Consider the following 26,453-nt stretch of genomic DNA (forward strand, 5'->3'; position numbering starts at 1 on the left):
ATGCTCTGCAGCACTTATCCAGGGAAGCGATCAAGGAGATAAGAGGTCGCCCTGATGACTCATTTTCTATCCATCAACGTTAATAAATGTGTGATTAACTGTTAAAAAAGCAATTGGTCACAATTTATAAACCTTTTAATGAAGGATGCCTCATTGAAACATGACCCCAGAGCCCACACATGGGGAAGCTCAATGTTCGCACTGGAAGAAACATGAGAAGCCTCATAATGAACATCTCCATGTGTCAAAGTGGGAAAAATGTATTTGATTTATTCTGATGTCAAATGTGACGTGAATTTATGAGCTAACTTCCAGATATGTTTATGTGATGGATGTGGTGTATTATTAACACTCTCAGCTTTCTTGTCCGGTCCTTCAAACATTAGTTTTTCCTTGAAATACTGGGCAGCATCATGCACTAGTATATCATAGTAGTTGGTCTATTCAGTCTTCAGAACTTCATCATGAATCTTAAACTAATTGAGTCCTGAGTAACACTGGAGGCCATAAAACACACTGAGGTCATGGTTCTTAATAACTCTAATAAAAATGTGTGGTTTTAACAACCTGGAGGGAATTTACATAAGAGGTCAGTTATTCAATTACAAGTGCATTACAGGTGTGGGCCAATAAATGAAAATCTATAAGACCCTGAACGGTCTCCCCCCTTACATCACTTCACTGCTGTCTCGTAATGTGGCCTCTCAAATGACTGGATTACACTGCGGGGGTTTAATCAGTTATTTACTGAGCTCAGTAAGTCCAGTTTTTCTCATCATGCACCAGCAACATTAATAACTTACAGATCAATCTAAAGCTCAACTCATTTTTATCCTCAGGGTTTTTTTTAAATTTTACCTCCAGCTGTTGATCTTTATTTGTTTTAATTGATTTATTTGCTTTAAATTACATTTTACGTGCCACATTTTTTGTGTTTACTTCTGCTCTTGCTTTTTCAAATATCACCACTTTTTGTGTTGAAGTGATTTGTTTATTTTCTGCCACATTGCAAATGGTCTTGACCTCAATGTATTCAAGTTAAAACAAAGGTTGAATGAATAAAACAGTTTCTCTTTGTATTATAAAATTATTAAACTGTTTTTATATACTTGAATAAATTAATAAATTTAATGTTTGGTCAAATAATTCTTGCACCTGTGTCTTTGCTGTGTCTTTAGTTACAACACTGTAAATCTATATCACAGTAGAAAACCACAATTATTACTTTCCTCTAAACAATAGTTGCTCCTCTGGCTTAGCCTTCACCTTCACAATACAGTAGCGCCCCCTATTGGAATGCATTGATCACAGGATCAGTATTATAGATCATTCATTAGAAGACTTGTCTCTTGACAGTTAGTCTGGATGTTTGATCATTGCTGACCTTTGTCATCCACAGTGGAACAGAGCCGAGGTGTGACTGTGTTCCCCGTTAAGGTCACGCAGCTGAAATCCTGGTTAAGCTTTGACGAGCAGCTCGGAATTTAAAAAGCTGCCGTCACCACCTCAGAGGAGCTGCTCAGACTTAAAGATGCACTGGACTGTGGAGGAACCTCAGACACCACTCCAGGGTCACGGCTAAATGATACAGACGCTGCTGTGATGGCTGTTCGATCTATAACAGGAAGCAGAGTGGACAATTAGAGGACACGTGAAAACCTAAGAGCTCATCAGTGGATATAAAGTATAGTGTGTGGACACAAGGCACACTGGGTTACAGGGACTTTGGGCGTGTGGACTTTAGACAGCAAATAAAACTGAGATAAGGTTTTGAATCCAGTGAAACTGAGACTTTGGAATCAGCAGAATGGGGCACCCAAAAACATGTCTAAATACTAAAGAAAAAACCTTAAACATGTGAATTTATCAAGTCTTTTAATAGTTGTTCTTCAAATGATGCACACAGAATGAACAAAATCATATCAATCAACAAAAACAAACATCTGATTAAACACTCCTTTTTTTAAAACAGCATTTTATATGAATCAGCCGTCACCACACAGAAAGACACACACTCAGAACACACAGCCACCTCTGTTGTAATCTGCGTGAGGTGTTAACTTAGGTGCATACATCCCGCAGAGTCGATAAAAAGGGCTTCGGTGTAATTACTCGAGAAAGAATACAATTAATCTTAAGAGTCTGTGGGTACAACAGGGTTACTGGATGTTGTTCTAGCCTGGTTTCAGCTAAGCCAGTGTGTGCTACCTACATGTGTACTCACAAGTGCGACAAACCAGGACATCATAAGTTATCTCACCTGAGCCTTCATCTCACGTGGCCATGGTGCTTGAAAAGCTGCGATGAGGACAAAGCGATAGCAAAGTGGCAGAGAGCCCGAGTGGCTGCCACTGATGCAGGCAAAGCCGCAAATACAAAATCCTTCACGCAAAATCCAAGGCTCTCTCCCAGTTTGCTGCACTAACAAGACTATAAACACAACAAGAATACGGACACAAATCAAACCATGGAATGACTAAGTAAGAGAGCAGTGAGTGGACAACTGCTGCTAGTCTATAAAATGTCCAGATATTGATGTAAAAATGAAAAAAGGGCCAGACATCGACAGCTTCCATGCACACCGCACATCAGTCATTCTGCTTTCAGGGGACAGCAGAAAAGGAGGAATCCGATCCCACTGCCAAACATGGATACTCAAGATAAATGTAAAATGACAAAGACAAGGATAGTGTAGTTTGTAAATATTTGACCCTGACAGCCCCCTTCCACTTCACACACGCAGATGAATGAGAATTAAAGCCTTTTGTTATGCTTTCTTTAAATAGAAAGTACCCCCGAATAAATATGCCCACAGTGTTGATTCACCTGCTGATTGCAGACGCTAAAAATAGACTGCAGGTTGCAGAGGAGAGGGGCCAGACAATGATTGAAGAGCCTCATGCAGAGAAAACAGTCAGGGGAATACAAGTCACACATCCGTCTGTCTGCAAATGAATAAAGGTCATCAGAGGATGGATCAGATGGGGAAGAGTCTTGAAAATGTTCATTCACACAATCCATCACAAGATAATGTTCTGTAACTTATGGTGTGAACGAACAAAGTGGACCAGACACCTCTATAGAAAAAAATAACATGGCTCAAAACGAGACAGAAGGTCATTAACCAGCTGAATGATGATGGTTCCTGCACTGCGACAGGTTGTAATATGGTCCGTGGGTCAGGTGAGAACGAGCAGGAGATGACAGGGAGTCTGCTGGGGGCAGCGGCCGGGTCAGACACACTGGTGTTTTTCAGTTCTTCAGCGCTGCCTCGTAGGTCTGGAACACACACTGGGAAACTTCTGGAGCTCTGCACTTCAGAGAGACCTGGAGGACGAGAGGAGTTGAGTGGGGTTGGATTTGATTTGACACAAGGTTTAAAGGGACACGTTCAGACAGAGCAGGTTTCAGAATGTACAGCACACAAGTTACCACAGTCAAAAAACATAAACCTTTAACAGCAAAACACACACAAGCTGATGTATTGAATTTTAAATAGACTTATTACAAAAATCAATATTAACAACCCCCCTCCGGTCAACATGTAAAAACATGTCAACATGTCCCACTGGAATCTACTGCTGAGTATGAAAGGTGCTTTATAAATAAAATTGCTTTGCCCCTTTATATGAAAAAAGACCTCTTTTGAGCAAAATAAGCAGTCGGTGCCATAGGTTGAGTATTTCCACCTTAAAGCAACTCTAGGTCGATTTTAATCCTTAAAATAACTTTTAAAATCATGTTGATGGTACACAAACTTATAATAGGGAGAAATGGCACATCTGTCATAACAGGCTGGAGGCCTCTATGTGTTAAATGCTGGAACATGGTGGCCTGCTTTGCAGCACACAACAACAACCAGAGCCGGAGCTCGTCACTCTCAGTGTGGGCATCATGGCAGAGCCACAGAACAAACCAAAGAGGACAATGTTGGAGGAAATAAAGAAGAAAAGAAAAGTGACATATTGGAGCATTTGCCCCAAGAATTCAAGACAACCTGGTGTTGTGATTGGAAAGTAAGTCAGAACCTTTGCTTGTTTGCTCAGTCTTGTGCTGTTCTGCTCCCTTGACATTGGGCTGCGTTAGTGAAGTTGTCGACTCACTAGTTTTTTATCAGAAACCAGGTAAACTCACTTCAAAAGAGGTTGAGCAAGTTAGCCTAAATATTTAACGTGATTTAACACACATCATCCTCTGACATTGGTAACTGTCGGCTACTTGCTTGCCTGTGTTAGCTTGTATGCTACTGTTCTACACTGAGGTGAGTGCAGTGAATGTGCAAACGTTTACCGTCAGACCAGCAAAATATGATTCTTTGACTTTTTAGGTTACCAGTTGCTGTGAGGGTGGGGAGACAAGCCACAAGGGTGGGCCTATGCATAACTCGCAGTGAGGAAATGAAGAAGGAAGGTGTAGGTGACATTTAAACCATTTTAAGTCAGTGAAGGGAACGACAGATCTTTTGAATGGAGGAAAATAAAAGAGTTTTAGGAGGTGTAATAAGCTGAAATAAGCTACTAGACATGAAGAAAGAATCTCTTCTTAATTGAGTCTTATCAGACAGAGACAGAAATACAGATACACAAATTCACTTGGGAAAATAGAGAAAGCCTCGTCACTCTTTGTAGTTAGTCCCAGCTGGAGCAGGTTCAGGATTTGATACAGAATCTCAAACAGTTTTTTTCCTCCATCACACTGCAGTGGTTATTTCCTATAGGAAGGAAACACGAGGCAGCTGGAGCTTTGAAATAACTGTATCATTGGAGCTGCCTAATGCTTAATCACAATTAATATCCTTTGTGTTAATTCATATTTCAAAACGTTTCATAAAATAATTGCTGTTTAACAGGATGTGCATTCTGCTGCGACAAATGGAAACCACTTGTCTACAAGTACAGACCATCCATGACTGGTTTTCACTGACAAGTACAAACAACGCAGCAAGATGCTAAATCCACCAATACAACAGTGTTTGTTAAAGTTCAAGTTTGATATATCTCTACTTTTATTGAGTTATTTCTCTTTTATTTCCTCGGCTTTCCAGCAGGTATTTTGAGCATTTTCTGCCAATTATCAGACAGCAGAGAGCTGACAGGAGGAGAGGAGAAGATTGCCATGGTGTAAAAAAAAAAAGCTCCCTGGTCAGTGCCTTCATCCCAGTGTCACCAGAGAGAATTTAATTTCTTACAGTTTTCATTTCAATAATTTATTTGTGTTTTCATGGTTTGTCAGTATTTTTCCTTTGCACTATGCCTTGCAAATTATTTTCTTTAATTCAAATTATAATAGTTAAATTCAATTTAATATTTTTCAATAAACATAAGCACTATAATTAGAGCTCCAACAATTGATCTGTTGGCCAATAAAAAAACAGCTGATGTCTTTCATCTGCGCCAATACGAAAACTTAGGTTACAGAACAAACAATGCAGAAAGATGTGCATGTTAATTTCTTAATTTAAATTATATATATATGGATGTAGTCGTTTTTATGGTTAAACTCTAAAATATCAACCCTCAAGTCCATTAGGGTTTGATAGCAACATCTTAGGAATAATTGCCAATAATTGGAATAAATGGTCTGGCTCTAATTAATTATAGTGACTGGTTTTACATCAGACATGTAGTGAGTCATTGATGTGATTGTCCCACTGGCCTCAGTGAGGAACAAGTGAGGGTGAGGGATTGTGCTGTGGTGGATATCATGGAGCAGCAGTGAAATACAGCAGTAATATTGCAGCTCCTTCAGTGTTGCCTCGATACACTCGGGGCTCTTTACTAATGCAGACTGCTGATGGCAACATTTTAGGCAGCGACACCCCTGTCAGCAGGGGGTTGGTTAGATGTGAGGAAATGCAGATGCTTTAGCCGGAAATGCGGATGCTCGAGCTGCACTGAGTGCAACCTGCTATCAAGAAAGCTAGAAACTAGAAAAAAAGAAAAAGGGAGATACATTAATAATGGAGAGTCACCTGAAGGTGTGTAAGAACATAGAGACTAAATCATGTCAATCCTTGTTCTTTCATCCCATGACAATGAACTACAAAGGTTAGAAAAATGAGACGAGGTACATGGAGGACAGATCTGACATCTTCCCAGAAGTGAAGCAGCCTGACAACACTGGAATTTAACATTTTAGGAGTAGAATCAACTAACAGTTAATTTAAGACCTGACAAATGAAGGTAATTCATTAAAAACCCTGTCACAGTATACAACAGGGCTTCTCAATGACATGAAACACTACCAACGAAGGACCAACTGAGAAATTCACAGATCTGTATACTGTAGTCTCATAGAACAAACAGTGCTCCATATCTTCATCCAAAATTAGAACTTGTAATGGAGTGTGTGAGACATCTATGTTGGAATTCACTTACCAAAACCATCAGAATTAACAGCACAAGATATGGGAAGAGAAAATAAGGCAACACCACTGGTCACATAGTTGCCATGGGGACAGATGGCAGATGAGCACTTCATGTTACATATAAAAAAAGATAAGCAGTGTCCCCATTTTCTGATATACAGTAATTACTGTAACGTATAGATGAGCTAAGTGCAGGGAAATTACATATTTAAATCAAACAGACACACTTACTACACGATACCAGCTAGAAGCAGGCATAGGTCGCTTTACTTGACCACAAGAACGTTTTTGTGACAACACGGAGAACACAAAGACGCATTGAGCAGCTAACAACATATCCTTCAGGAGTTTGTAGCGACCAAAACCAGAGCAACACAATGACTGCTTGATAAACAGTTCAAAGGGATGGTAAATCATTTTGTGTTCACAAACTGTTACCACAGCCTTTTCTCTACGTTTGATTAGCAATGTTAGGCCTAATTACAAGTTTGCAGTTAAATGTCGCTTTACTGCACCACATTATCTGCATTCCCCGGCGTCTGCCTCGCCCTAAATGATTTCAATCAACTACAGGCTCAGCATGCATTTGTAGTTGTTTTTTTTTTCTCGCCTGGGTGGATATATTTTGTAATACGAAGGACATGCAGACATTTCTTTTATTTGTTTATTTAAAATGGAGGAGAAATATTTGCTCAAAAAACATCTGCAGTAGTGTAGACAAGGCATTAGTCTGACAGCAGTATGGGGCACTGCTACAATTCTCTAATATAAGTAGTGGGGCATCAACGGAGAGCTGGGGTCAAGTATATTTTGCAAGAAGTTATGGAAATATAAGATAAAATAAAATAAAAGTTATGTTAACACCTGAAAACAGGTGCTGGAAAATGCATCTCCACGTCATGGGAATGAATAATAATCATTTTTAATGTTTCGTCTTCTGAAGCAAATTAAACCCCCAGAAAACGAGCGATGGCGGGGCTTTACTTCTTCATGTCTAAAAATAGCTGCCAACAAAAGGCTACGGCAGCTTGGCTTTAATGTGCCGTGCCAAGAGAGTGCAGGGACCATGCAGCAGCCAGCATCTCAAAGAGACGAGCGTCAGACTACACAACAAGCATGCAGCACACAGCTAACTTTAAAGTCGAGCGGTGTCTTCACTAAACAATTTATGACCCATCTGCAAAAAGTAGGGGAGTCTTTCCAGCCACAGTGAGGAATCATTTGGACTTGAATATCAAAAGGACGGAGCAAGTAGAGAACAGCTTATGGGGGCAGAGAAAATGTTACATCACAAACAGACGCACAAGGCAATTATATAACAAATCTAGAGCAAGAGATAAAGCAAATGTACCAATCCTTCAGTGCAGAAGACATGGTACACAATCAATACTGTACGAATAATCATTACTTAAAAAACTGCTTCCATTTCTCTGCACTCTTAACCTGTGCCATGTCGGACTAGGTGATTAACTGATGAAGGTCAGGGAAACAATTTAAAATTCAGAAGATTTAATGAGCGAAGGCTGAGACACTGACAAATTGCCTTGTCTAGACGAGAGAATACAAGAAGACATTTAATACCACCTTATAAATAAAAACATGATCTGAAGCAGTGTGTGAGTGATGAGCGGGAAGGAGAGTTACGCCAAGGTCACCGTTCTGGACTGGTCAAGCAAGAAATTCACTGCAAAACAATCCGTGACCCTGGCATCCTGACAAAGAGGAGGGACGAAAAAACCATGGAAGACGCAAACAAATACATGTGTAAACACACACACACTTCAATCACCGCACAATCAACCAGCCTGCCCCCTTCAGCACACTCAATACTTTGCAGCAATCTCTGTCTCTGCTTGTTCAAATCAGCCATTGTGATTCCATGTGTTTCCAGGATGAGAGGTGATGACAGCGACGTGCGTTGTAAAACTGCTTTCTCTTGTAATTCTCATTTGATGCAGAGGTCTTTAAAAAGTAGATAATAAAACAAAGTTGCTCTGTATTATAGAATATGTGAATTCGTAGCAGTTTTTTTGGCAGGTAATAGTTAATACAGCAACTAAAACAGTGACATGACTCGTGAATTCAGCTCATGCAGTACTCACTGTGTAGTTTGGGTTTCCTGCCTGCACCCTCAGCTCAGCCAGCACCCAGATGCCATTGCTGAGTTTCATGGACTGATACAGCATGTCCTGACCCTCCACTGTACGCTTGGCTATGGTGAAGATGTTACTGCCCTGCAGTTTGGTAGAGGCTGCGTCTGTTGGGAGGATAATAAAAGTTATTCTGTTAACTGTAGAACTGAACCTATCGTTTCTTATCTGAAAAGAATAAGCAACTCATTTTTAGTATTCAGTCTCTTTGAATAAACATTGTTATTATTCAGTATGAAGTGTCACTCACTGACTCCTGTCATGCTCTATGGCTCTCTGTTGAAACTACCATTAAATGTACGAGACCATGAAGGATTTCTTTTTCAACTATTATCCCCTAAAATTTCCCTGCAGGCTGTCTGTGCACTTACAATACAGTCGCTAATTTGGAATGAACTTTTCTTTCTTTCCTCAGCGTCTGTCTTGCTGCTGCGCTCCAGCAGGATAAGAAACGCTCGCTCTCTCTGTTCATGAAGAAATTTAATCTGTGGGGGAAATCTCAATTAAGCAGTCATTAGGAATTCTTCTCCAGTTCTGCTGCACTCATGCTTGTGTAAAACTAAATTATCGCACGTAAATAGGAACTACAGCTGATGAGTTCTCATCAAATGCAATTTGCATCCGTAAGGAGGGCCTGAATTTGCCCCCTCTGCTGCTCTGCTCATCTATCTTCACATATAAAAGAAGCTGTGGGCGATGATGTGTGTGTTGTGCATGATGTGATCTTCAGCTCGTACACCCTCTGCTCTGTGTGCCTCCTTCTCACCTGAGTTGAGATGGCAGTCTTTGATCTGAAACTGGGACTCATTGTCATTAGGAATGTCTTTCCATGTGGCAAGGAACACCTGTCGCTCTGTAGATGAACAGACATTAACAAGATGAGTCCAAATACAGAGCACAAGCTGAAATTTACACAGTATGAGGAGAACAATAGGATTTGTGCTAAAGAGAAATGTGGTGTAGTCATGTGTGAGTTTTCCACACTAGAACACAAGGTTTCCTGCTGCGGCTCTGGGGCATTAGCTTGGAGCTTTTGGCAGCAGTCCCGCTGCTAGCCCCATTAGGAAGCTCTGCTGGTGAATTGCAAACACGTTTTCACAGAATAAATCAAACAGCAACATGAAAAAAAAGAAAAAAGGGAAAAAAAAACTGCCCGGAAATGGCATTGGTGACAATCTAAGAGCAAGTGAGCAGCCCCACACAAACGCATCCTACGTCAGACCTCTTCACAGGCTCAGATCAGTCACAATGATCATGGAAAGACTGACGCATGTACGTTTCATTCACGTCAGCTGAGTTTTCAGGCTTTTGAATGAAGATCCACTCACCCATCTTCCCGTCCTCTACAAACAACATGTTGATGGGGTACTGGCAGCTGAAGTAGAATACGTCAATGTTGTTCTTAACAGCCACCTGCGAGAGTAAACATATCCAAGATGAGTAAGGAAGAAAACGACAGCAGGAGACACAAGAAGCAATTCAAGGGCAATTACTTTTCAAGTGCCCTTCAAGTATGGGCACTGATGGTTTAGATTTGCTGTTTACTGAACGAGAGGGCTCTGGGCCATTGGGAATCTTACTCTCTAAAGCCGTTTTCAGATATGACCTGCGGGTAAAATATGGAGAATTGGCTACCGAGTTGACCAAGGGTTTGCCTTTCACACATGCACAACACAGTGGGAGGTTCTCTGCACAGACGCGTTCACAACAGCATCAAATCCTCCGCATTACTCAGACGAGAGGTGGAACAGCCGGGTGGCAGCAGGCAGAGGCAGGAAGAGACGAATCAACTCTGCTGCGAATATCATGTGATTTTCTTGACAACACAGTCACCGGTATCGACTTCTATCACCACAAACTCTCTTGACACATTTGCTGGTGTCTTCTACTTGTATGACACCACTTTTTCACTGGCAGATATTTGTTTTTTTCATTTTAGCATCTGCTGCACATGAAGCATCATCAAGCCTAGTAATATTGTAATAAAGTAATATTAGTTTTCCACGTTCTGATTGGCAAAAAAAAATAAGAAATCAATTTCTAACACTTTTGATAATTATTTGTTTCCAGTTTCCAATTGTCCTATGATAGTAAATTAAACGTGTCTATTTTGGACTGCTCGTCAACTGAATTAAGCAAGTGTTTTCCAGAGAATGAATTCAATCTATGGCGGTAGCACAGGGTGTGCACATATTAGATGATACACAGATCAATCAAATCAATATCAAAATAAAAATTGCAACCATGAATCACCAGTCAAAAGAGCACTCACAATGATATTGTGGAATATTTTGCTCCAACAAGACAAAAATAACATAGACCCTTTCAAAGTAAAATTTCTGAGAATGTGTCAAAACTGGTGGTTGTAGCCATCAAAGCAGCGCCTGGAAAGAGCAGAGTAAAAAGGTACGCGAGGCTGCCGAGGCCAGGGGAAACAAAGGCGTCATGTGCTGCGAGACCACTAATGACCGCCCCCACCTCCATCATGCCTCGACACTCTTATCTTTTCCCTCCAGCTGCACAGAGCAGCCGACAACCATTCTGCCCAGTTAAAAGCACCACCCTGATCAAAAACAAGCCTGCTTCTGCCTCTCTTTATTTACAGCTTATCAAAACCGCTCTGATGGCTGTTTCATGTTTTAATTCCGTTTTATTCACTGTCTGGAAATTCAGCAGTATTGGTGAATAATGGAGAGGATGCATGACTTGAGAAATACAGTCATATTTTCCAGACAACACATGGGATGCAGTCAGGTCAATTAATATTGAAATATAGGAAACATTTTGATGTTTTAGCACATTTTTGATATGCAAAGACAAATGAAATGAGTTAAAACAATGTCAACTTAAATTAAGACTAACAAAAAATTGAGCATAGTTAAGTTTTTATTTAATTATTAAAAACTTAACACAGCCACGTCTAACAGCTAACTCTCGGACTGAAAGCTGTCATGATTTTCAAGGCCCTAGGCTCAGTAGGAAGCAATGTAAGAACAGTTCACTTGAGGCATCAGTATCCTTATAGAAGGTCAATGTTGAAAACAGCATACACAACATTGTGCTTCCAGTCTGTACTTGACATCTGACAGTGAGGGAAGTTGCATTACTGTCAGTTTCAATTAGGAATCAAGACACAATCAAAACCACAACTTGCACCCTTCGTATGAAGGGAAATGAACATTGTGTTACCTGCAGGTTATTCAAAGGCTCCATCTTCATAACAGGGCCCACAGTACTGAGGGGAAGGGCAACTTCAATACTCTGGTTTGGGCTGAGTGGAGTGAGAATCTGGAGTGGACCAGCTGGAGCAAGACCAAAGCTGCAGAGAATCACAGAGCGGAAAAAAGTTTCAAAAATGTTCTAAAAATATAAAAATCTCAGCTTCCATTGCATCTAGGTTGTTTTACCTGTTTCTGTTGAACTGGATGGCAAAATCAGTCATGACACTCATCGCTTTATTATTGAGGGTCATCTCCATTTGGATGACCCCAGCACGGCGGGCAAAGGTGCCTGTTATCTCCAGACCTTTGGCCTTCATGGCAGGAAGCCAAACCTGATGAGGAATAGAATCAGTTATTTTATTATGCATACATCATGGACACATATTGTTACATCATGTATTATCCTAGCTTTTCAGAACTCACTGTTTTAGGTGCGCTGTACACCCCCGTAGGAATACCAACTCCTCCACCGAGATCAAACAGGTCATCCAGACCACCGCTAACAGGGGCATTGAAAGAGGCTGGCATTGCAGCTGGAGCGCCGAAACCAGCCCCCATCTGTGAGTAACAAAGCATCACGTTATCCTAACACATTCAATGCCACAGTGTATTGCCCAACAAAACATTTGTAGAAGAATCGACTTACAGCAGGACTTCCTCCGAGGTCTCCGCCAAGCTGGGTAGAAGGAAGAAGCAGAAAAAAGTTATAGTTTGTTGCAACATTAAATCATCTTTGGGAAGGTTGGAAGTGGATGGATGGAGGGGAGTGAGGTTCTAAAACATTGTTCAGTGATTGATGACATCTATGGGGTTTATACTATTAATTACAAGGATGCACCAGTACAGGAATTTACTGTCCACAGAAGTCCAGCTCAGTGTCTATTGAAATCCAATGGGGTTTTTTCAAATTCTATTCGCTACATTCATTTCTTGTTGTGATGAAAAGGTTGGGGTACGGTGAAAAATCTATATATCCGCACAGTGCAACGGCTAAACTACTGTGTATGAAAGACAGGTTTTTTTTTTTTTTTTTACAAATAAATACATAAAATCACACATACGTGGAGCAGGAAACGTAAACTGTGTAATATAAAGTGCAAACAGGCACAGATCAACTGCTAGGGGGAGGACTACTCAGAGGACAAAGTGGTACACCAGGGGACAAGACAGGGATCTAGGCTGGTGCTGGCCTTTACTGGTCCAGTGTGGTCTCCTGGACCAACCTCAGTGGGGCTGTAATCTGGGGGCGATGGGGACTGATGTGGGGGCTGAGGTGACTGAGGAGTGTCCGTCCGCTGGGGAATGGGCGGCTGATTGAAAGACGACACAAAATTGCAGAGCCCAGAGATAAGAGACGGACTCCAGGATTCAACAGCATGCTTACTCTACATGTCACTGTAAAAACTGATGTTAAATGATGAATGAACATGTCAGACTGATGCATGAGAACTACAGTAAGACAGCAGTGGGTAATTTAATCCTCTAAAATGGTCTGACATGGTTTATAAATGTGGTGCCCTCTCCCTCCATGTAGTTACCGGCTCAGACTCATCGCCCATCTGCAGGTGCAGCATTGAACAAAGAAAGGAAAACACACAAGGGTCAAGAGAGAAAAGAAAAGTAAAAGCACCAAAAGCAAAGAAAGCAAGAAAGAGACAAATTACCATCACCAGGTCCAATTGATAAAATCAACTAGGATGTGTTGTAGCAGCTTTTCAGCACCTGAAAGTTTATCTCATACAGTTGTGTGCAGAACACCTACCAGACTGTCCAATCCTCCTCCAAGAAGGTCCATAGCACCCATTTGCATGCCAGAGGAGGGGGGTGGTGGTCCTGTGGTGGTAGGAGGGGTCAGGTCCAGATTAAGCAGATCTCCAAGGAGGTCTCCCTGGGATGGGATGACAGCAGGAGGTGCCTCAGAAACTCCAGCAGCAGAACCTGTGTCTGGGCTCTCACTCTCACCACTAGTAGAAATAAACAAAGACAGGTAAAAGTAAAGTAAAGTTATTTTTTATTATGTATTTAAATGGTGACGTCATGCCAGATATCTGCTGACAAAATGTCATTTGTTGTAAAACTATTATCATAGCTCCATCTATTCAGCTCAGTCAGAACAATGGGAGTAAATGTAAAGAGTTGAAGGCACAAAGCATGACATGAACCTGCTGGAAAGTGTGTAGCTCAAGGGAAAAAGCAGAGTCAAGAAGCTAGGTCAGCTTAAGTAAACACACCCCTTTTCCTGCAGTGTTAAAAAAAAAAGTGCATGACTCACGATCCAACACTGCCGGGGAGCCTCTTGTGCTGGACGCCACGGCTGCCCTCCACAAATGCACTCGGTGGCTTGTGGTAGACAGAGGCCAGAGTACCAATGTGGCAGATGAGCTCCTCCAGCAACGTCGGCTCGATCAGATCTGTCTCCTCTGAGATCAGGGGTTTCTCAGCCAGTACCACCTCCTTGGCAGCCACAGGGTCTGTGGAGAGCAGACGCCAGTAGATGTAGCCGCGGTCCCTGAGGTCTGGGTTATCAGAATCCTGCAATAAGAGACGGAGGCATGAGGATGAGGGATTGTTATTTATGGAGTATATTTAAATAATTCATAATGTTAGACTCTTTTCTGTCTTGGCCTCAATATGAGAGACTGAACAGTGATTCAAAAGATATCAAAAACCCAGCCTTGGGGTAGATCTAGAATTTGGATAATGTATTTATTTATTTGTTTATAAAGGGGGTTTTCTTCTTGTTGTTGCTTTTTGCCTGCAGCAGCAAAATATTTATACATCTGTTATATCTAATGCTGTTGCACAAATACACAAATTGACAGTTTTTAAATGTAGATACATCTACACAAATTAATTAAACACCACTAAAAATCCCTGAATGTGTGAAGCTTATGATGATTATTTTTTTATATCATTCTCTCAGAGAAACTCTGCCTCAACTCGACAAACTTGAAACTGTTGAGGGTGCCGTATTAGACTGCAGCATAATGAGGTGTTCCTCATGCTCTGTCATCCATCGTATAAATAAATGATGAAAAACAAACATGAAAAACCACTTCATCCTTGATAATTCTCATTAAAGCTCTACAGGACATGAGACAACAAACAAGCATTACACTTTTTACTCATTAATGTTTTGTTATATAACTAACTAAAGCATGCACATGGTTGAGTAGTTCATATATCATTATGCAGTCTATTCTAAATTGTCTGCTGAACCTCACTTAAGAAAACTCTGTTAAATATGGACCTCCTTTAAACAATCATACATACAATTTACAGAAATGCTCTACATGTAGTCTTTATTTTGGTAACTATTGACAGACTGAAACATCCCAATATTATTTATTTGGACTGGGATAATATGAGATGTACTTTTTTTAAAGCATCAACACACTATCTTAAACAATTGAATGCAGTCTGTGTACCTGCAGAGTAAGCCAAGACCACTGCAGTCATTACTATGCTAAGTGCGGGGTTTGTTTTAATAATACCATTACAATACTCCGGTGTCTCTAGATGATAAAGTAATGAAAAGTCTTCGGAATAGATACAAAAATAAAAGCTAAGAAGTGAAGATGGCAGGAATGTGATTACATATTTTCCCCTCACCTGTGTGGCCAGACTTAGCACCTGCTGCACCAGCTCCTGGGTCTCAGTGGGCTTTTTCAAGAACAACTTGACGATTGCTGTCAGTAACTGCAACTGCACCTATAGGGCAAAGTGAACACATATAGAAAGTTATGACTACTCACATACTAATTTTAAATGCAGCTAGTGCAAATAAATTGTGGCTAAACTTATTTTAATTCTCAGGGTGTAGGTTTCCCATGGGTGCCACACCCTGCTAAAACTTAACAAACCACAGCACGAAAGGGACCATTTGAGGCAAATGCTTCTCCTTATACCCACAAACATCACTTAATATAAATCTGCTAAACCTCTTCAAAGCAATGACATGAATCTATTACTTAGGTGGAGCCTACACAAGTAGTTTGGTTTAAACCCACAAAGAACTCTGGAAAAATGCTCTTCAGTAAAGGTTTGTGCTTCTGAGTTTCATATACTGTGGTGGCTGTTGCTCGGGAAGCAGAGCAGATTGCCAACTAAGTGCAATGTCGGTGGTTTGATCCCCGGTTTCTCCGGTTGGCATACTGAACCAAACTGGTTGTACAAGTTGTGGCAAGTAGCTTTAGGGGTAATCAATTAGACTAGAAAAGCCTCCCATTAAGCATGGTTAGTCTTATAAAATAAATCCTAGATGATAAAATCTTTTTTTTTTCCCTTTGCCCCTAGTTACCACAGATTTTGTCACTTAAATTAAACCAGTTCCCTGCAGTACTTCTGTGTTTCTGTGTGGCATGCCACTTCCATATTCAGCACTTAGCAGCAGCCACCCAGTTCTTTTAATTATTTCCAGCTCCAGAAACCAAAGTGAGCTACTCACTGCCAGCACCGACTTCAAATAATTGGTGCCACCTCATTAAAATGCACTTTTAGGTCTTCGAAAGAACAACCTCCCTGCACTCTCCCAAACACACCTGAGTGCTTTCATCGTGGAATCCCTCCAAAAAGCTCTCAAGCAGCTCATCAGCATTGTCAATGCGCTCAGCATACTCTCCCACAATCCAGATCATGGCGGCACGGGCCTCCGGCTCATCCAGGGAGTCCAGGTTTTCACACAGAGTGGCAATCACACTCTCATACCTGGAAACAGTCACATGTGACAATATACACTCAAACTTTGCAAATGTAATAGTGGAAAAACATAACAGAGTAAATAAGTAATTGACTTAAAGCTACATAAATATATTTCGGATCACTAGAGATGGCAAAAACATGAAGAGCAGCAAACAGAGAACAACATTAGCATCCCTCTGTAGATGTCTTCTCTGGGAGCCTAACAAATCTACATCCAAAATTGACTCTTGTTTTACAACAGATCGGGTGCTTTGGGTCCTTTGCTTGTGAGATGCTCAACCAGCTGCTGTTTCTGTTATCTACATAAAATGCTTGATAAGAGCCAGTTCCTTTGACAGAATGCACTTCTCACAAGACATGTCACAGAAGAAAGATTTAGTTGCAGTCTAATTAACAGAAAAGACAGAAGTTTGACTGAGCAGTGACTTGTGTAGCTTAAGGCCTAAGACATGTGTAAGCTTTGCAAAGCCACTGCCTTAGAGACTCATGACTGCAGGGTGATGGTGGACTGCTGTGTGGCAGAGGTGTCTGTCTGGCACATGAATCCACTGTGTTGGAGTCGCAGCAGTAATCACGCTCCAGTCTACTGTGTCTGACGTTTCACCAGGGGCAGTCAAGAAAAGAAGTTAAGTGGTGTCCACTACAAATCCCACACTGTGATACTGAAGACATTTTCTTCTCTGAAAACTCTTCTGCGTGTCATTTAGGATATAGGCAAACTGAAAACACTTTGTCTGTATAATGAGCTTTCCCATTTAAAAGACCAAGGGAATATAATCTGAGAGTCGTGAAGCAGAACAGTCGGGGCGACTGCTTGTGAATAAAGCTATGCATGAGTAAGTAAGTCTAAAATGTCAACATCAGACAGCTATGCAAAGCCTTTAATAGGTCTTACAATGTCATACATCTAAAGCTGCCTATTTAAATGGGCAGCCTATTAACAGTGCCACCCTTGAATGAAAGTGAAATGTATGAGATATGTTTGTTATATTTTGTATGAAGAATGGCATTTAACAGCATCCAACAAAATAAGCTTCCACAGGTGCCAAATTCTGTGGCATGTACATAATAAAGCACTCACATTATATATTATTAGGGCTGAAATCAGACTAAATACATCAGGTGCTGATTGATGCAATGTCTAGAAGGGAACCTACTTGTTTGGGTACTTGCGGAAGATGTCCTTGATGACCACGATGGCCTCCTGCACCACATAGTTGACCTTTGTCTGGATGAGGTCTAACAGGGTGCTGACACAACGCTCGGCAGATTGCTAATGAATGGAGGGAAAAAACAAGATGTCATTATAGTTCTATATAACGTGAATCGACATAAAATAATAATCTATACATATGTAAAATCTACAACACTGAAATGAACATGATATATCTGATTATTATGTACTGTTTTGACGAGAGGAACTGACAAAGCTGTCTGAATGTTATTTAACTGCAGGGTTAAACAGTCACTTAGGTCCAGGTTTTAAAAGTAAAGAAAAGAGAAAAAAGTAAACATAAACGTACAATGGGTTTTTTCTAACCATTTTTTAATAAATCTTTTCAAACAAAGTCATAAAATCATGATATACAACTTATATTCATTGAGGTAGTAACAAAAAAGCACTGACATGAGCCGCCTTGTGTTCATCATAGAAACACTAACTAAAACACAAACTTTTGATTTAAAGCTGACCTACATAGTTGCCACATGGAAGTACATCTGATGGCAGTATTACATCATCTCCACATACCTCTACTTTGATGGCACAGCGGCCAATAGCTCTGACCGCTTTACGGACAAAGTCCACATCCACCTCGGTGGCGTACTCCTTCAGCTCAGCCAGAACCTACAGCGAGACAGACACGTGTCCATGTAACGCAGATTATCTTTTCAACAATATATTTTCTTTCTTTAAAAACACCATAAACAACAGTGTATTACAGCTGTGAATGTGTTACCTGAGCAATGTTGGCTTGAGATGCTAAACGAATCATGATGTCCAGCTTCTCCAGTTTCACATAGATTGGGTCATTGTACTTAACAAAGAAAACCTTCATCTCGTGTTTCAGGATCTCTGGGCTAAAAAGGGACATGAACATTTCTTATTATCTGTGGCAACTGACTTAAGATAGTCATACAAAAGCAAAAAAATATAATCAACTGAAATGTACCATGCTACAGTATTGCAACTTCTCCTGAGGTTTGCAATAACTAAACTTTAAGTAGCAGTAAGGACACCTTCTCCCCAGGTTATCTCCCCACACTTACCGTCTCTGCACGATGAGATTGATGTTTCTCAGTGCCACATATTGCAACTCGGGCTCGGCAGAAAGGAGAGTAACCAGAGGAGGAGCGAGTTTCTTCAGCAGGGTGCCATAGTAGTCCAAATCCTTTGGTAGCATCTCCATGAACTTCATTAAAACTTTTACTGCTGACAACACCACTGCCGAGTTGGCATGCGAGAGCCGTGGGGTCACACGTTCACAGATGCTAGTAGATGTAGATGATATGAGGAGGGAGATAGCAGAAAATTAAATGGAGTTTACTGGGAATATGAGCCAAATGATATGCAGTGTTAATGAAGCCAGTGTTTGCTTTTACCTTTGGGACTCACGGTCATCACGAGGTGTGTAATTGGCCAGGCAGTCAAGAATGAATATCTGTCCCCACTCTGTGCACTCATTTAAAGCTGTCAACAACTTGTTGATGGTCTGGGGGTTCAGGTCCAATAGATTACTATTGGGATGAGACTCTGCTATCTCCGACAGTGCCGCCACTGCGTTTGCTACAACCTAAAGCCGAAGACAAGAGAACAGATAAATGCTGACAGGAAAAGTAGGAGCCAACAGCTATATATAAAGACACAAAAGAGACGCCACTGTACAAGCTCCATTCTGGCATCAGGTTGGAACATTTGTATGCCAGCACAGACCTACAGTACACACTCTAGCCAGCTCAGTCGCCCTGAGTGAGAATTCTGGCTAGCTCCATGGCAAGTTAGCAGGATGCCTGAAGAAATCATACCATGGGGTTGGAGTCAGAGATGAGGTCTTTGAGGGTGTCCAGGAAACCTTGGTCCTCCACCAACTGGGCGTTGATATCATGGAGCTTTGCCACACACACAGCTGCTGTCTTCCTCACGTACGGGTCTTCGTCCTTCAGACATTTTCTCAGCGGCTCACAGAGGTACTCTGTGATCTTGTCCACACGGATGCAGCCCATTGTGCGGACAGCGAGGGCTCGGATGAGAGGGTTGGGGTCTTCACAGTCCTGGAATACGTGGATCAGAGAAGTGATAGGTTATATCACAAATCTAAATGTATTGCTTCATCAAACATTATCCGACAGATATTTTGATTTCATTTAACAAAAGAAGAAAATAATGGGAAATTTACATCTGCACAAAACAACATGCATGAGTTGATTCTAATTAGTGAGGAGAAAATTTGTCCTTCAAATTATACAGTACTGAACTACATAAAACAACACAATGTGAAACATACTGGTACCAAAATTTGGTGTTATTGCTAAACTTCTCATTAAAACTAATTTAAATATTCCTGATACATTTTTTGGAGAAGTGCACATTTTGCACATCTTTTACAGCATTGTACTAAAAAAACAATAACTGCACTCAAATAATAACATACAATGATTACAAAAAGTTTATGGCAGACTGAGCTTTACCTTCACAAATGTGTTTACGGCCATGATAGCCATGTCTGGCTGACTCTTAGCATAGTTCATCAGGTAGAGATAGACCAGCTTTTTCAGTTCCAGGTTGTCCGTCTGCATGCAGTTCACAACATCTGGGAACAGAGCGCTGAAGGAAGGACATGGTGGAAGGTGATGAGTTACATTACATAATTCCACTATAGATATTCCTAAAATGATTTCTCCTTTCTCACCTCACATCCTTGCCAACTGTCATGGAAGCTATGACCTTCTTTACAGCCTCTTTCTTCTTCTCTTTCTTATCACTGTTCAGCTCTGCCTTGAGCTCAAAGATCTCTCCTGCATACACAAGAGGAAAAGAGGAATCACTCATCATGTAGCCTGTTTGGCTTGGAAAGGTGTGCTGTAAAGTAAAAATACTTCAAGACAGTTAATACTATTTGTCAACATTTAATTGATTCTTTCTGAATCTTTACAGTCAGACAAGATACTAATGAAGTGTCATGTTACCATGTGAACTTCTCATGAAAACTTACAAAGGACTTATGCTAAACTGAAAGAGATCATCTTCATTTAGTTTATTTGTGTGTTACTACAGAGCGTTTCTGCAGGAACTACGCCATAAAGACCTACACTGTCAATTTAGGGCTTGAATTTAAATCTAGCTACTTAGAGTTTCCCGGGCACTGTGAGCCGTTAATCACCCCCAATCTCCTACCACATTTTAGTAACACTGAGCAAATCCACAGGAAATGCAAAATACTGAAAGAAACATGCTCCTGAAATTGAGTCTCAAGAAATCCTAAATAAACAGAGTGCATAAACCATCACTTATAAGTATCTGTGTGTGGGAACATGCAAAGTTCAGGGATGTGTAAGGAGAACAAAAATACAGCTGGGGGCCCAGCAGTACAGTAAAACCTCTGAGAAGCAGTGCTCCATATGTCTAATCTGATTTTAAATAACTAGAGCTGTTAAGTTAGAGGCAACAATGTTGACAAAAAGCAGGGAAATAACATTTCTGTTGTATTTTTTTCAAGCTGTAATTGAGTGAATTCAACAGCAATTTGTTTCTATTAGTTTATTAAAAAGATAATTTTGAACCATTAATCTGCTAAAAAACATCTTTACTTGAATTCACTGGTTGACTTTGATTGTGTAACACACTGTGGTACTCCCATTCCAAATACATTTTTCTGAAACCACTGAGCAGCTTTCAATTAACTGGACACTATCAAAGTTCATCTAAAAAAATTCCAGGTCCCTCTTTGCAGTGATAATAATTCAGCAGAATCCAGTTTGCTATGCCACAAAATACACAAAACACTATTACATTAAACTATTTATCGAATAAATTGACAAAGAGTAAGATATCAGACCTTTCTTGGTGGTGGTGAAGTACTTGGAGTCCGTCATCTTGGATCCAAATTGTCGATTCTCCTGCAGCGTACAAAAAGAGAGAAAACGATGATTGTGTCTTTTTCTAAAACTTGGGACAATCACAAGAGCAACAGGAAATACTAGAAGTGCAAGCACAGGGAAAAAGAAGGAATTCCTGTCTTCTTCTGGACAAATGACACTAATCTATCAAATACATAACAATGGATTCTGGTAAGAAAACATACACTCATATCTTTATTTCTCAGTCAGCAATATCTCTTTTACTGAGCAGTTTCCTGTTGAGCCAGTTCCTCTTTTTAAACAATGTTCTAGCATATAGCTACACTCTCTCTTTTTCCTCTCTCCCCTTAAGAAAGGTTAAACTCTTTTATTGGAACACCTCATGTATTATCATAAATATAAACTAATTTGGCAGGTATTTCTTCAGGTACAGAGAGGTAAATGTAATACAAGAAAATCCTACATTTGTGAGGGTTGTAATGTTATTTTAAAATGTTTAGGAGTTGGTTTGATCTATTATATTATACAGAAACACTTTTATGTTATTTAACCAACCCTCATTGATATAAATTAAGTTAAGAAAATAGTACAGCGCCTATACATTTAACGCAATTCAACACCACAATTTGCATCCTCCATTAAGTTGGATTTCATGCTTCTCTGAAACTGTTTCTGTGAAAACCTAAATATTATAACCCTTTATGAAGGTAGGATTTATTGCCAGTATTGCTGTATTAGTTTATTTACCTAATAAACTGCTGACTGAGTTCATATGGATGATTATGATAATTTGGCAGGATATTCGAAATACTACTGATGTAGTCCCGGGCATTTGTTTTTACTGAATAAAACAGACGGCTGATAATTGAATTAATTTAAATGACTTTCCATTCATTCAGAGGGGAATTTCTCTTGACCATTATCCACATCCACAACATGAGCTGTGTTTTACTAATAGTATTATTAATGAACATTGCCTTTAAAACTCCGGATGTCCTTTAACATTACAGCGTTAACAGTAATTCAAATATGATTTTTTTATAAAGAAATAACTTGCAGGAATAATGATGCCAGCAGATTGTAAAGTTAACCGTTATTTCATATCAAGCATATGTGTGGATGAGGCTTGTCGATGTTACATTACTAGTAGTAACACTGAAATTGAAATATAACCTGATAACAACTCATTAACTTAATCATGTTAGTTTCAGTTATTATTGAGCCTCAGGCAGCTGCAAACACCAGTTTGTTAGACTCAAGTCAAAAAAACAACTTTCAAAGCAGCGAGTAAGGACACAGCTGATAAACACTGATTAGAGAGTTGAGGAAAACTAAACTTATTGATCTGCACTTTATGCAGTTTTTAAATGGTTTCAGATGTTATAGAATGTTTGGAACCATAAGAAAAGTAAAAACTTTATATCAGGAAAATGATATTGTCCACACAGGACCTGGTCACCACTGGGCACTGATCAGATCTGGATTATCTTCTCTCAGACAAACCACAGACTGTTTAAAAAACACTGTTTCCGACTCATGAAACATTTTACTCTATTAGTGACATTAAACAGAAGTGAGACTCCAGTACTTTTACACCTCTAGGCCACAAGATCTCGAGTCTAACTCAAAGCCCACTGTGCTTGGACTTCGTGTCCAACATCCTTCCACAACATTAAGAGAAGCAGAAACTGTGTCAGTGTCTGTTTGTCTTAACTTCAACTCAATCCATCCTGAACTTATTCTACTATTCTCTATTATCACCAGTGGTTCAGCATTTAAGTCAAGTTACCGTTAACAGGTAAGCGAAGGGGAAGCTAACTTCAGCTTCCTTTAGCAACGATATAGCTGATTACGATACGGTAAGAAGAGTCACGCTGCCGCCAGGCCACAGTAAACATGATGTGAGGTCATATAGTTTATAAACCAACACTACGCGTGAGTCACAGCAGCTGACTGTAACTTAACAATGCTTAACAACTTAGCCACAGAGCACAGCAACGTTAGCTGGTTAGCATCAGGCTACAACGACGATAACGCTAGCATAGCTGGAGGTGCATTAAAATGCGTGACGGTAACGCAGGTTCGGGCCATTGAGGGTCGATAGTAATGGAGTTAACAACGCTGTTCGATCGGTTACTCACGCAGAGCTGATTCGCCCATTCCTGCATGTTGGCAGTGGTGTGGTTTATATGAATGGACCTGGTGCTAAATGCTAACGGAGCGGTGCAGGCTGCCTGTCAGTGTCAGCTAGCGCCCCGGCCACTTCTCCAGCTAGCGCCGCTGAGGCATGACCTTCTGAGTAGCGGCTTAGGGAAGCCTCTGCCGGCTTGTTAAGCTTTTAATCTGTCGGCCAAGTTTAAACCTTCCCCCGTGAATTAGCGTACCTTCTGGAGTTAAATTTAGACGCGCCACACAAGGAATACGGAGAGAAAATGTCCACAGACATCTTACCGTGACAGGCGAAGCTGGAGCTGTGGTGGCCTTCGTCCCCTCCCACTAGATTTACTTCCGTCTTCTCCTCTAAATGTCGTTTGCAAACAGACGGAGCAACGTCCGCTTTCATCCAGAGACTGAAGAGAGGGAAGTGGTCCAACAGCTCCGTCAACGACATGCTGTTTGAAATACTGCCCACATCAATATCACATTAGAATATACACAACAAAACATAAACAGAACATAAATATAACCTAACACAACACAACACAACCACAACACAACACAACACAACACAACACAACACAACATAACATCAATATCACATTAGAATATACACAACAAAACATAACAGAACATAAATATAACCCAACACAACCACAACACAACACAACACAACATAAACATAACATAAATATAACCTAACACAACACAACACAACATAACATAAATATAACATTAGAATATACACAACAAAACATAAACAGAACATAAATATCACATTAGAATATACACAACAAAACATAAACATAACATAAATATCACATTAGAATATACACAACAAAACATAAACATAACATAAATATAACATTAGAATATACACAACAAAACATAAACATAACATTAGAATATACACAACAAAACATAAACATAACATAAATATAACATTAGAATATACACAACATAAACATAACATAAATATAAAAATAACATTAGCTCTGGAATTCTCTACCACCCGTCATGCGAAACATTACCTCACTCTCATAATTTAAGTCATCACTCAAAACTCATCTGTTTAAAATGGCCTTCTCCATCTAAACCCACCTCATGCCACTGTAGCATTTTACTCGGTTTTAATGTTTTAATGATGTATACTTTTAATGTTTTTCTTTTTAATGTTTCTCCTTTTAAATGTTTCGCTTTTTTGCTTTTAACTATGTACGGTGTCCTTGAGTGACAGAAAGGTGCCTTTGAAATAAAATGTATTATTATTATTATAAATATAAATATAACCTAACACAACACAACATAAACATAACAGAACAAACACAACATGGCAGAAACATTACATAACATTACATAAACACAACATGACATAACATAAACATTAACACAGCACTACATAAAATTAATATTAACATAAACAGAACAGAACAAACACAACATAATATAAAAACAATATAACATAAGCATACTGTTAATAGTAATTGCTATATATAAATATATATAAATTGTACTGGCAATGATTTTTTGGTAAGTTTTTCTGTCAGTTAACAAACAGGGATTCCAATGTGTCTGTGACAGGCTCATGTCAGCCAATGCGTAAATTGGTTGTGCTTTGGTTCAAAGCCACTGCAGAGCAAACCCTGAAAATCTACTGTAGACTTAGATGTTTCCATTATTTTGTCAGTGCTGTGTTTTTCAGTTTATTGTGTTCAAAGTCGGTGTCAAAGAGATCAGCATACTACACAAACTGGAGGATTACACTCAGTTTGTTACATCTTAAGTGCAAAAGGTTGGTAAATCACATTGTGCATGAGGAATAATATTATTATTGTTTACATTCAGCCGATGCAGGACTTTCCCAAAATCCAACTCCAGTCTGTTTTCCACACAACAGTGACCAAAGGCCCACATGAAAAATTGACCAGAGCTCAGACATGAACTGCAGAGGAAAATATTTATTACAAGAACAACTTGACAGCATTTTCAACTTCAAAAAACAGTGAAATCTTGCAGTATTGCTATTATCGTACTGTACAAATTCAAAAAAATGTCAAGCAGTCTGTACATTTAACTGAACGTTTTAGTAAAAGTAAGATTAGCAAACAAGAAACTATCTGATTGTGAACATTCTGATTTTGTTGACTGGGGATAGGGACTGAGAGAGTTTAATGAAAGTTGTGCAGAACAAAGAACAGACAACTTGAGGACAATCTTCCAATCACAGGTTTTACGATCGGTTTACAAATGTAATGGCATGTTTCTATGAAATCACAGTTTATATAATTGGTGGAATTGAAAAACCATCAAAATGCAGATTTAAATTTAGGCCCAAAACAAATTTAAACTTAGAACAGAATACATGTAAATATCTGTTAATACAGGCGGAACCGATAACAAGCTACATATTGGATCAATGCAGCTCCATCAATACTGATTCATCATAAGTTGTGTTGCAACAAGGGGCCAGTATTAAAGCAAATTACTGCATCTCTGAATATTGCAAAAGAGCCCAAATAAAAGTTTAGTGTGTGTGGGATCTTTTCAGTTTTGAAACTCACATTTTTAAGAATTGTGTCTGTTTACATTATACTGTTGAGAAAATTAAAAAGAAAAACATCCCCCTCCTCATTTGGATCACCCTAAACACTTTGCCACTTACAGTACTCGGGACACAGATGTCACTTGAGCCCACTAACACTTGATTTCATAAATAAATAAATTAGACCAACATCACTCCCCTCTTTACTCTGTACATGTTCTCAAACAGTATGTACACAA

At 39.8% G+C, this 26,453-nt stretch overlaps 1 protein-coding gene across 5 annotated transcripts; it reads right to left on the reverse strand.

The window, feature by feature from the left end:
* Positions 1-1,858: 1,858 nt before the first annotated feature.
* Positions 1,859-24,064, reverse strand: ap1b1 (adaptor related protein complex 1 subunit beta 1). 5 transcript variants are annotated; one of them, XM_069523772.1, is made up of 24 exons: positions 23,967-24,064; positions 21,494-21,554; positions 20,348-20,453; positions 20,127-20,262; positions 19,464-19,709; positions 19,041-19,231; positions 18,708-18,929; positions 18,398-18,518; positions 18,190-18,285; positions 17,597-17,712; positions 16,280-16,445; positions 15,351-15,449; positions 14,011-14,270; positions 13,501-13,702; positions 13,277-13,297; positions 12,962-13,048; positions 12,385-12,414; positions 12,162-12,296; positions 11,925-12,070; positions 11,707-11,836; positions 9,846-9,930; positions 9,284-9,370; positions 8,470-8,624; positions 1,859-3,327 (listed from the first exon to the last, which is right to left on the reverse strand). In XM_069523772.1, the coding sequence occupies exons 2-24, from the start codon at positions 21,528-21,530 to the stop codon at positions 3,253-3,255; spliced, it is 2,949 nt and encodes a 982-aa protein (XP_069379873.1). In that variant the 5' UTR covers positions 21,531-21,554; positions 23,967-24,064; the 3' UTR covers positions 1,859-3,252. The 5 variants fall into 5 exon arrangements, with proteins under 5 accessions (XP_069379873.1, XP_069379871.1, XP_069379874.1 ...); XM_069523770.1 differs by lacking the exon at positions 23,967-24,064 and adding an exon at positions 23,657-23,809; XM_069523773.1 differs by lacking the exons at positions 12,962-13,048; positions 23,967-24,064 and adding an exon at positions 23,657-23,809.
* Positions 24,065-26,453: the final 2,389 nt, after the last annotated feature.

This window comes from Paralichthys olivaceus, chromosome 4, assembly GCF_024713975.1.
Source record: "Paralichthys olivaceus isolate ysfri-2021 chromosome 4, ASM2471397v2, whole genome shotgun sequence".
In the NCBI taxonomy this organism is placed as follows: domain Eukaryota; kingdom Metazoa; phylum Chordata; class Actinopteri; order Pleuronectiformes; family Paralichthyidae; genus Paralichthys; species Paralichthys olivaceus.

What these genes read in the sequence shown, in the direction of transcription:
- ap1b1 (XM_069523770.1), bottom strand. Translation starts at nt 23,683, where the DNA reads ATGCAGGAATGGGCGAATCAGCTCTGC. An exon ending in TCCACGATGAAAGCACTCAG is followed by an intron (nt 15,450 to 16,279) that starts GTGTGTTTGGGA and finishes TTTGCCCTATAG; the next exon opens with GTGCAGTTGCAGTTACTGAC. An exon ending in CAGATTACAGCCCCACTGAG is followed by an intron (nt 12,415 to 12,961) that starts GTTGGTCCAGGA and finishes CCTTCTACCCAG; the next exon opens with CTTGGCGGAGACCTCGGAGG.